The 12,151-nt window shown below is 48.7% G+C and overlaps 1 protein-coding gene across 4 annotated transcripts in view; it reads left to right on the top strand.

Annotated features, from left to right (window-relative positions):
* SH3GL3 (SH3 domain containing GRB2 like 3, endophilin A3) overlaps window positions 1-7,562 on the top strand; it is a 92,360-nt gene extending 84,798 nt beyond the window's left edge. For all 4 annotated transcript variants that reach the window (XM_029066721.2, XM_029066722.2, XM_029066724.2 and 1 more), the window contains 2 exons: window positions 4,089-4,216; window positions 6,821-7,562. In XM_029066721.2, coding sequence (XP_028922554.1) covers window positions 4,089-4,216; window positions 6,821-7,026 — 334 coding nt within the window. In that variant the 3' untranslated portion in view covers window positions 7,027-7,562. The remainder of the gene's footprint in view (window positions 1-4,088; window positions 4,217-6,820) is intronic.
* Window positions 7,563-12,151: the final 4,589 nt, after the last annotated feature.

Genomic DNA, 12,151 nt, shown 5'->3' with positions numbered 1-12,151 from the left:
GAGGAGCGGGGTGACACGCCCAGAGCGTTTCTGGAGGAAGATGATCCGGGCAGCAGGGTGAAGTATAGACTGAAGCGGGGAGAGACAGGAGGATGGGAGATCAGAAAGGAGGCTGATGCAGTCATCCCGTCGGGATGGGATGAGTGATTGTACTAACAGGGTAGCGGTTTGGATGGAGAGGAAAGGACTAATAATCATCATCAGCTCGTTGCGATCAGGGAAATTGTCAACTAACTCTGTTGTAGTGTACTCTCCCAAGTGCTTAGTATAGTGCCCGCACACATTAAGCACTCAATAAATAATAATAATAACGGTATTCGTTAAGTGCCAGGGACAGAACTAATCGCCGGGTTGGATACAAGCAAATTGGGTTGGACACAGTCCCTGTCCCACACAGGGCTCACAGCCTTAATCCCTATTTTACAGATGAGGTAACTGAGGCACAGAGAAGTGAAATGACTTGCCCTAAGTCCCACAACAGACCAATGGCAGAGCCAGGATTAGAACCCAGGTCCTTCTGACTCCCAGGCCCGGCTGTATATCACTGATTGATTGAATGATTTTTCCATTTCCCAGTTGCTTAAGTCCTGGGCCCTTGACTTTGAATAGGGGGGGAAAGAAAGAATCTGGACACAGTTTTTTTTTCCATTAAACCCTTAATATAGAGTCATCGTCTTCATCATCAGCTCACTGTGGACAGGGAATATGTCTACCGGTTCTGTTATGTTGTTCTCTCCCAAGCACTTAGTACAGTGTTCTGCACACAGTTAAGTCCTCAGTAAGTACCACTGATTGTTTGATCACCCACAGGCTTGATTGAAAACCTCCTGAGGACAGGCCACTATACTGGATGACTGACTACCACATGCAGGATACTGTTTTGGACACCCTGCCCTGGAGAAGCTGACAGTCTAATAATAATGTTGGTATTTGTTAAGCGCTTCCTATGTGCAGAGCACTGTTCTAAGCGCTGGGGTAGTTACGGGGTTATCAGGTTGTCCCACGTGAGGCTCACAGTCTTAATCCCCATTTTACAGATGAGGTGACTGAGGCACAGAGAAGTTAAGTGACTTGCCCACAGTCACACAGCTGACAAGTGGCAGATCCGGGATTCGAGCCCTAACCTCTGACTCCCAAGCCCGGGCTCTTTCCACTGAGCCACGCTGCTTCTCTAATGAGGAAAAGAGCAAACCTAAATCAGGCAGTGAGTCAATCAGTGCCATTCACTGAGCGCTAAGCACACCGTACTAAGCGCTTGGGAGAGGACGATGCAGCCGAATTAGCAGGCAATGTTCTCTGCCCATAAAAACTGTAATCTGTGGGGTTAGCAAGAAGGTAGGCAAGGAATGTGTCCATTTATTGTATTGTACTCTCCCAAGCGCTGAGTACAGTGCTCTGCGCAAGGAACCTCTCAGTAAATGCGATTGAATGAATGAAAGACCCACGGTGAGGGTGTCAGCTAGCATTGGCATCGGGCGTTGCCATCTTCTAGGGAGAGCAGGATCTGGGAGTTAGATGGCTTGGAGCTCACTGAGACTGCCTGCTGTGTGACCTTGGGAAAGTCACTTCACTTCTCTAGGTCTCAGTTACCTCATCTGTAAAATGGGGGTTGAGACTGTGAACCCCACATGGGACAGGGACCGTGTCCAATCCGATTTGCTTGTGTCCACCCCAGCACTTAGTACGGTGCTGGGCACATAGTAAGCGCTTAACAAATACCACAATCGCTCTTCTTCTTCTTAGTAGGACCCAATCAAGCCAGCTAGTTCCCACACCCTCTGATGCTGACGTTAGTGAGCTCTGAACGGATCAGAAGAAAATCTGAAGCAGTACGGCTTCGTAGGCGGGGAATGTGTCTGTTCTATTGTCATAGTGCTTAGTACAGTGCTGTGCACACAGTAAGTGCTAAATAAATACAATCGACTGACTAGTGGAAAGAACACGGACCCAGGTGTCTGAGGACTTGGGTTCTAATCCCGCCTTGGTCACCTGTCTGCTCTTTGTCCTTAAAGTTTCTGTGCCTCAGGTCCTTCACCTGCAAAATGAGGATTTAATAATAATAATAATAATAATAATAATTTTGGTATTTTTTAAGTGCCTACCTTGTGCCAGGCACTGTACTAAGTTCTGGGATGGATACAAGCAAATCAGGTTGGACGCAGTTCCCGTCCACATGGGGTTCACAGTCTCGATCTCCGATTTACAGATGAGGTTACTGAGGCAAAGAGAAGTGAAGTGACTTGCCTAAGGTCACGCAGCCAAGGGGCAGAGCGAGGATTAGAACCCCTGATCCTCTAACTTCCAGGCCCCTGCTCTGTCCACTATGCCATGCTGCTTTTCTAACCCATTCTCCCTCCCCCGTGTGGGACCTGATTATCTCGTGTCTACCCCAGCACTTAGTACAGTGCTTGACGCATAATAAGCACTTAACAAATACCACAGTTAATATTAATCATTAAATATTTAAAAGTTATTCATTAAAAAGTCTAACCCATTAGCTTCTTGAAACACTGAGTCAGCTCTCTTCCCCCTACTCATCCTCTCTCTCTCTCTCTCTTTTTAATGATGTTTTTTTAAAAAAATTCTTGGGTAGATACAAGATAGGTTGGACCCAGTCCTTGTCCCACATGGGGCTCCCAGACTTCATTTCCATTTTTCAGATGTAGGAACTGAGGCCCAGAGAGGCAAAGTGACTTGCCCAGTGTCTCGCACAGCAGACAAGTGGCAGGGCCAGGACTAGAACCTTCTCCCACTTCACCCTAGCTCACAGTCTTCTCTCCCTTTCATACTAACCTACTCCCTGTGCCTTGTTCTCCCCTCTCTTACTGCCGACGGTGTCCTTGTGCCTGGAATTCCCTCCCCTTCTTATCCAACAGGCCACGACTCTTCCCATTTTCAAGTTCATCTCCTCCAGGAGGTCTTCCCCGTTGAAATCTCCCATCTCCCCAATTTACCTCCTCCAAATGATACTTCAGCCCTTCCCATCTGCTGAGCACTTAATTTACCACAATCTCCCATGGCACTTGTCAATCGATGGTATTTATTGAGCTCTTACTATGGGCAGAGCACTGTACTGAGCACTTGGGAAAGAGAAGCAGCATAGCTCAGTGGATAGAGCCCAGGCCTGGGAGTCAAAGGGGCCTGGGTTCTAATCCTGGCTCTGCCACATGTCTGCTCCGCCACACGTGGGCAAGTCACTTCACTTCTTTGGGTCTCCGTTACTTCATCTGGAAAATGGGGATGCGCGTGTGAGCCCCATGTGGGACAGGAACTGTGTCTGACCTGATTAATTTGTATCTACCCCAGCGCTTAGAACAGTGCGTGGCACATAGTAAGCGCTGAACAAATACCATGATCATTAATCATTATAAGACAACAGAATTAATAGGCACGTTCCCTGCCGTAACAAGTTTATGGTCTAGGGAGACATATTGTATATAATCTGTTACCGACCCAATCTGTAATGTCTTAAGTCTGTCTACCCTATTACCCTCCCTTTGAAGGCAAGGATCTTGTCTTTGCACCCTCCCAAACTCTGTACAGTGCTCTGCACACAGTTGGGACTCAATAAGGAGAACTGTGGCGCTTGTTAAGCGCTTACTATGTGCCGAACGTTGCACCGGTGTAGATAGAAGTTAATCAGGTCGGACGCAGTCCCTGTCCCACGTGGGACTCACAGAGAGAACAGGTTTTGACTTCCCGTTTTACAGAGGAAGACACTGAGGCACAGAGAACTGAACTGACTTGCCCAAGGTCACACTGCAGGTAGGCGACAGAACTGGAATTAGAACCCGGGTCCTCCGACTCCCAGGCCCCTGCTCTTTCCGCTCATTCATTCTCAATAAATACAGGTGACTGATTGATTAAGCTTGTGTGGGGCGGGAATGGGTCTGTCGATTATTGTATCGCACTCTCCCCAGCGCTTAGTACAGTGCTCTGCCCAGAGTAAGCGCTCAATAAATACAGTTGGCAGACTGTTGGGTTGATCGATCGTTAGCAGCTAGTACGCAAGGGGCAAAACCAGCTTTCCAGCAGTTCGAAACTCTCACCTCCTCCAGTTTTGATTCATCCCGAAATGTGTATTCCAGAATCAGCATCGCTTCTAGTCGCCCGAGACGAGATTTCAAGCCCAAACCGATAGTCACCACGCATTGCGAGCCCGGGGACACCCAGCAACACAACGGGATTTCATCGAGCGCCTCGATAAAGTCACCGGGTAAGTGGGGATTTTCCTGGCAGTGTTCCCTGATGATGATAACGCTGATGGCGTTTGTTAAGCTGTACCGAGAGCCTGGGAGGGTACAGAGACAAGATCCCTGCCTTCAAAGGCAGGGTAATAGGGTATGTGCCAGGCACCGTACTAAGCGCTGGGGTAGATACAAGCTAACCAGGCTGGACACGGCCCCTGGCCAGCTCACAGTTTTAATCTTCATTTTACAGATGAGGGAACAGAGAAGTGAAGTGCCCCGCCCGAGGTCACACAGGGGATAAGTGGCGGAGGTGGGATTAGAACCCAGGTCCTACAGACTCCCAGGCCTGTGCTCTACCATCCCATGCTGCTTTGCACAAGAAGCACTCAGTAAATACGATTGATTAACCAACCGATTGGGATTGGATAAAACTTGGACTTCAGGGAGCCACAGGGAGCATGCCTCTTGGCCTTGGCTGATTTGTGTAATGGTCACCTGGAAGGATGGCCTGCTGTGATCTGAAAAGAAGAAATCCTATTGATAAGTAACAATAGCGATAATAATAGTTCTAATAGTGGTGTTTGTTAAGTGTTTATTGGGGGCCAAGCACGGCTCTAAGCACTGAGGAAGATCCAAGATATTCGGGTTACGGGACTCACAGTTTAGAGAAGCAGCGTGGCTCGGTGGAAAGAGCCCGGGCTTGGGAGTCCGGGGTCATGGGTTCGAATTCCGGCTCTGCCACTTGTCAGGTGTGTGACTGTGGGCAAGTCACTTCACTTCTCTGTGCCTCAACTGTAAAATGGGGATTAAGACTGTGACCCTCACGTGGGACAACCTGATTACCCTGTATCTTCCCGAGCGCTTAGAACAGTGCTCTGCACGTAGTAAGCGCTTAACAAATACCAACATTATTATTATTGTTATTATTTAGGTAGTAGTGAATAGAATTTCATCCCCGTTTTACAGATGAGGAAACAGGCACAGAGAGGTTAAGTGGCTTACCCAAGGTCACACAGCAGCATAGTCGGAGAACTAGTGGATAGAACACAGGCCTGGGAGTCAGAAGGACTGGGTTCTAATCCTGGCTCTGCCACTTGTCAGTCGTGTGGCCTTGGGCAAATGACTTCACTTCTCAGGGCCTCAGTTCTACGTAGAATGGGGCTTAAGACTGTGAGCCCCATGTGGGACAGGAACTGCTTAGCCCAGTTCTTAGAATAGCACCTGGCACATAGAAAGGGCTTAACAAATACCATAAAAAAAGAAAAACAGCAGTCAAGTGGAGGAGCCAGGATTAGAACCCCAGTCCCCTGACTTCCAGCCCCAAGCTCCTTTGACTAGGCCACACTGCATCTCTATTCCCTTGAATTCCCTAGAATTGATTATTGGGTAGAAAATATTACCCTCGCACCCCGTCCGTAAGTGAAGAAGTGTGGCGTAGTGGAAAGAGCACGGGCTCGGGAGTTAGAGGTCTTGGGTTCTAATCTCTGCTCCACCACTTGGCCAGCAGCGTGACTCTGGGGAAGTCACTTAACTTCTCTGTGCCTCACATACCTCACCTGTAAAATGGGGATTAAGACTGTGAGCCCCACCTGGGTCAACCCGATCACCTCGTATCTCCCCTAGGGCTAAGAATAGTGCTTGGCACATAGTAAGCGCTTAACAGATACCATCATTATTATCATTATGGAACAGTTGCTGATTTCGATCATTCACTCCAATTCCGTAGGATTTTTGTGAGGGCTGAAGTAGCCCTTCGTCATTTGCAGGGAATCCATTCGTTCAATAGTATTTATTGAGCGCTTACTATGTGCAGAGCACTGTACTAAGCGCTTGGAATGTACAAATCGGTAACAGATAGAGACAGTCCCTGCCCTCTGACGGGCTTACGGTCTAATCGGGGGAGACGGACGGACAAGAACAGTGGCAATAAATAGAATCGAGCAGCGTCGCCTCGTGGATAGAGCCCAGGCCTGGGAGTCTGAAGGACCTGGGTTCTCAGCCCGGCTCTGCCAGTTGTCTGCTGTGTGAACTTGGGCGAGTCACTTCACTTCTCCGAGCCTCAGTTCCCTCATCGGTAAGATGAGGGTGAAGACTGTGAGCCCTATGTGGGACAGGGACTGTGTCCAACCCGATTATCTTGTTAACTACCCCAGCGCTTAGTACAGTGCTTGGCACCTATCCCTAACATAGATCTCTGCTCCTGGCCTCAAAGCTCAGAAAAGAGCAGGCTAGAGTAATAATAATAATAAAGCTACTTGTTAAGCGCTTACTACGCGCCAAGTACTGCTCTAAGCCCTGGGGTGGGTACAAGGTAATCAGATTGGACACAGTCCCTGTCCCACATGGGGCTCACAGTCCTCAACCCCATTTTACAGATGAGGGAACTGAGGCCCAGAGAAGTAAAGTGACTTTCACGGTCACACCGGAGACATGTGGCGGAGCTGGGATGAGAACCCAGGGTTTTCTGACTCCCAGGCCCGGGTTCCAGCCATCAGGCCACACTGCTTCACTGAAGCAGGCGTTTGAGCCGAAGGTCTCTCAGCTTGACCAGATGGGCTTCGGTCCCTCTGAGCCATCAAATTTCTCATCTTTATCTCGTCCACTTTTCTTTTTCCGGATAACCTGGGCAGGTTATTCCATGCAGATGGATCAGCCCTGCTGTCGAGCTCTGTATGACTTTGACCCCGAAAACGAAGGAGAACTGGGATTTAAAGAAGGGGACATCATCACTTTAACCAATCAAATAGATGAAAATTGGTACGAAGGAATGCTTCGCGGGGAATCTGGGTTCTTCCCCATCAATTATGTTGAAGTGATGGTGCCTTTGCCGCAGTAAGGTTGGAAATCAAACCCCGGACCAGTTGGTGACCGAAATGGATTCACGCGAACATTCCCTCTGTTGCCACTCTGTGAAAGCCTTGCTTTTTGACTGACTTTTGTACGTGAGTTCTCTTTCTTATGTATTTATTTTGTACGATTCCGTTTGTATGAACACTGTACCGTCGCAAATCCCAGAGAAGTTTGCCTTGTGCCTTGGAAGTCGCCTGTTAAGCGTGGGTAAGTCTCTCGGTGGCTGAAAAACTGGATTTCCCGCCGTTCCTGATGATGAATCTCCTCTGTCCTCTGTTGTATCGGTTTTTTCCAGCTAAAACTTTTAAACCAAGGGAAGCTAAATAACCGGCATCTAAGCTTCAGGACGCCTTTTTCGTCTCTTACCACTTAGTGAACTGGAAGCAACCTGACACCCGGTGCACGTTGACTGTTGATATAAGGCAAAGCCGTCGTCATCCGTATTAAGATGCTGTTTTGCTAGAGTCTCCATGCTATAGGCAACTTGCTGATCAAACTAAATAAATATTACCGTGATGATAACAGAAGCCTCCGATTGTTTGAGGATCACGTAGTTTTCAAGATGCCCCTCTAGTCGAGTTTGCCTCGTCGAGACTTCATTCTCCAGTAGCTGAGTGTTTTCTTTATCGACAGACTTCAACTGTAATTCTTAGGCACCCTGTTATTTCCAAACCTCCTTCCTGTTAGCCAACTCTTATCTTCTATTGAGACTTCATTTTCCGGTGGTGATAGAGCGTTTTGCTTCTTGACTAACCTCTACTATAATTCTTGGCACCTATTATTTCCAAACCTCCTTCCTGCTATCCAAACTCTTACCTTCTATCGACGTCCAATTTTCCATCCTGACTGATGGATATTTAAAAAATAAACTCTAATTTCCTTTCTCAGACTTTCCCCCTTTCGCTGCTTAATCTTCTCGGCTACGGGTACTCGGCCCTGCTGTTGGTCCTGTGGATAGACCAAAGCTCTAGACTCCAAGAGATGTTGGTATTTGTTAAGCGCTTACTATGTGCAGAGCACTGTTCTAAGCGCTGGGGGAGACACGGGGGAATCAGGTTGTCCCACATGGGGCTCACAGTCTTAATCCCCATTTTACAGATGGGGTAACTGAGGCCCAGAGAAGTTAAGTGACTTGCCCACAGTCACACAGCTGACAAGTGGCAGAGCCGGGATTCGAACTCATGACCTCTGACTCCAAAGCCCAAGAGATCTGAGTTCTAGACCTGATAGCTGTTCCTATGCCGTCTAAGAACAACTGAGGGCATTTTTAAAAACGGTATTTAATAGTAATGATGGTATTTACTAGGTACCAGTCACTGTACTAAGCACTGGGGTGGATACAGGCAAATCGAAGTGGACACAATCCCTGTCCCACGTGGGGCTCACAGTCTCAATCCCCATCTCGTAGATGAGGTAAGTGAGGCACTGAGAAGTGACTTGCCCAAGGTCACACAGCAGACAAGTGACGGAGGCAGGATTAGATCCCAGGTCCCTCCGACTCCCAGTCCCATTGCCTAGTGGATAGAGCTGACGAGGCCAGTAAAGACCACGGCAGTTGCCGTGGCAAATGCCTGCTGGGTCATCATGGTACAGAGTGGCCTGCGAGTCCGAGGACCCGGGTTCTAATTCCGACTCTGCCCCTTGTCTGCTGTGTGACCTTGGGCAAGTCGCTTCACTTCTCGGTGCCTCACTTACCTCACCTATGAGATGGGGATTGAGACTGTGAGCCCCACGTGGGACAGGAATTGTGTCCATTTCGATTTGCTTGTCTCCACCCCAGCGCTCACTACAGTGCCTGGCACACAGTAAGTACTTAAATTCCGTCACTGTTATCATTATTACGGCATGGCCTAGGGAAAGAGCCCAGGTCTGCAAGTCAGAGGACCTGGGTTCTAATCCTGGCTCTGCCACTTGTCTGGTCCGTGACCTCGGACAGGTCACGTAACTTCTCTGTGCCTCGGTTCCCTCATCTTCAAAATGGGGATCCGAAACATGTTCTCCCTCCCATTTATAATGTGAGCCCCACTTGTGACCTGATGATCTTGTATCTACCCCAGTGCTGAGTACAGTGCTTGGCACATTGAGAAGTGGCTTAAGAGATTACAGGACAACATTGGCAATTTGCTTCAGTTTGTTCGGCCCTAAGTGGGACTTGCACAGAAAAATTGCATGTCCCTTGCAATTCCCTGCACCCCTGCCTGCTTTCTTACCTGTTGCACTCTGTCCCTCAGTGGGATCACAACTGGACCGGAAAGGAGAGTGTGAATGGTGCTGTTAAAAACCACTATCATGACCATTAATTCTCAGGCCGGTTCTCAATCCTCTAGACTGTAAAACTCATCACGGGCAGGGAATGTACCCTCTAAGTCCCATGGGATAGTGGTTAGGGCGCAGGCCTGGGGGCCAGAGGGTCATGCGTTCTAATTCTGGCTCCGCCACTTGTCTGCTGGGTGACCTTGGGCAAGTCACTTCACTTCTCTGCGCCTCAGTTCCCTCATCTGTAAAATGAGGATCGAGACTGTTTTGCCCTATGTGGGACAGGGCTTATGTCCAACCTGATTTGCTGGCGTCCACCTCGGCGTTCAGGACAGTGCCTGGCACATAGTAAGCACTTAAATGTCATTATTTTTTTTTCTTAGTGCTAATCAGTGGCTCACTTGGGGCTCTGATTGACACCAGAGCACTCCACCATGGCCTAGTGCTAAGAGCCCGGGTCTGGAAGTCAGATGACCTGACCGTAAGCTCATTATGGGCAGGGAATGAATCTGTCATATTGTTCTATTGTACTTTCCTCAGCACTTAGTACAGTGCTCTGTACACGGTAAGTGCTTAATAAATACGATTGACTGATCCTGGCATTGTATATGTATTGATATTTATTGAGTGCTTACTGTGTGCAGAGCACTGTACTAAGCACTTGGGAGAGTGCAATTGAACAATAAACAGACACATTCCCTACCAAGCCACACATCTGCTGCGTTACCTTGGGCAAGTCCCTGCACTTCCCTGGGCCTCAGTCAACCCATCCGTAAAAGGGGGATTCAATCCTACTCCCTCCTTCTTTGACTGTGAGCCCCATCTGGGACGGGGACTGTGTCCAACCTGATTAACTTGTATCTACCCCAATGCTTTGAACATTTCTTGGTGAATAATAAGCGCTTAACAATTACCATTATTAAGTTAAAATTAAAATTGTTATACTCTCTCAAGTGCCTGCTACAGAGCTCTGCCCATACTAAGCACTCAATAAATACCACTGCTTGATTCTAGTATCTCAAGGTTAAGTTCATCTATCTTTGATGGGAGGCTCCATTATTCACCATCATTTTTGTTTTGTTTTTTTTTAACTAGTATTTGTGAAACACTTACTATATGCCAGGCACCTTACTAAGGCTGTGGTTAGATAAATACCAATCCTTGCCCAACATGGGGCTCACAGTCTTAATCCCCATTTTGAAGATGAGGGAACTGAGGCAAGGAGAAGTTTAGTGACTTGCCCAAGGTCATACTTGGCATGACAGCTGGCGGAACCAGGATTAGAATCCAGGTCCTTCCGATTCCCGTGCCCGGGCTTTATCCACAAGGCCGTGCTGCTCCACACGTTGGAGTGATCCAGTGTCAATCCAAGCTCCAGGTGAGCAGCACTGATTTGAAATATCCAGTTGTCTTTCATTTTTGTAGGTGATGGTATTGATAATCTCCATCGTACCCGTGAGTGTGGCTGAAAATAATAATAATCGATCATTACAGTATTTGTTAAGCACTATGTGCCAGGCACTAAATGCTGGAGTGATGTCACCCGTCACCCAAGGACTGGTGCATTCGGGAATTGGGGCGACCGGAGAGAGAAGGAGAAAGAGAGAGACCGGGGACAGAAAGACTGAGTTTTATACAATATTTATTCCATGAGGCAAATTGAATTTATTATTTGATTTTGGATGCAGCGAACTGAACCTCTCTTTTGGGAGGCCCCTTTCAGGAGGAATATCATTATTTAATGATATAAGAGCTTCCCTATCAGGAGGAATATACTTGTGTGTTACTCAAGCATTGCAAAACACCCAAGTCTCACCCGGGAGGAATTCACTTATGCTCTCTTCGCACGTGGTGAGGCAGTTCCCACCCAAGAACATTTGCCACATGGGAGGAATCCATTTATGTGTTCCACACCCGTGGCGAAGCACCCTAGCTTCCAGCCCCACGGGCGTTCAGCGGGACACTCACCCGTCCCACGGCTCCTCACTTGATACAGGCAGAGCGGGCTTCTCACGCTCTGGGCAGAGGTGACCTGCAGCCGGCTGCTGCAAGTCTCGGTCTACTGCCATAAGGTCAGAGGCTGCAGGTATTTATCACCTGTGCTCCTAGGCCGTCCCAGCTTCCGGACTCAGTTTATCCAATCTCCGCCTCCCCCCCTCCTCCAAATCTAATTTGATTGGCACAGGGGGCGAGGGCCACCTTCTGTATTCCCGGCTCGGGCTGTCAATCTAGCGGTTTCGGTTGCGGGGGCGGTATCCCACGCGCACTTCCGAGTTCCGCGTTGCTGGCTTGGGCAGTCACGAGATAGCACTGGACCTTGAGACGGTGGGTACGCTGGGTTCACCTTGGGACAGGTGGATACGAGCAAATCGGGCTGGACACAGTCCCTGTCCCACTGAGGCTCGCAGTCTCAATCCCCATTTTACAAATGAGGGAACTGAGGCCCAGAGAAGCAAAGTGACTGGCCTAAGGTCACACAGCAGACAAGTAATCCATGACCTTCTGCCTCCCAGGCCCGTGCTCTATCCAATACGCCACGCTGCTTCTCGTGTATGACCGATACGCCCATCCACAGTGCTTCCACGTATAGCATGTAGCAGGAGGCAGCGTGGCCTAGTGGCTAGAGGCCGGGCCTGGGACTCACAAGGACCTGCGGTCTCATCCCAGCTCCGCCACTCATCTTCTGTGTGACCTTGGGCAAGTCACTTAACTTCTCTGGACCTCAGTTACCTCATCTGTCAAATGGGGATTAAGACTGTGAGCCCCACATGGGACAACCTCATGACCTTGTATCTATCCCAAAACTTAGAGCAGTGCTTGGTACGTAGTAAGCGCTTAACAAATACCATCATCAT

Source organism: Ornithorhynchus anatinus, chromosome 5, assembly GCF_004115215.2.
Source record: "Ornithorhynchus anatinus isolate Pmale09 chromosome 5, mOrnAna1.pri.v4, whole genome shotgun sequence".
Taxonomy (NCBI): domain Eukaryota; kingdom Metazoa; phylum Chordata; class Mammalia; order Monotremata; family Ornithorhynchidae; genus Ornithorhynchus; species Ornithorhynchus anatinus.
Note: the sequence above shows the minus strand (reverse complement) of the source record. Positions and strands in the feature narration are given on the sequence as shown.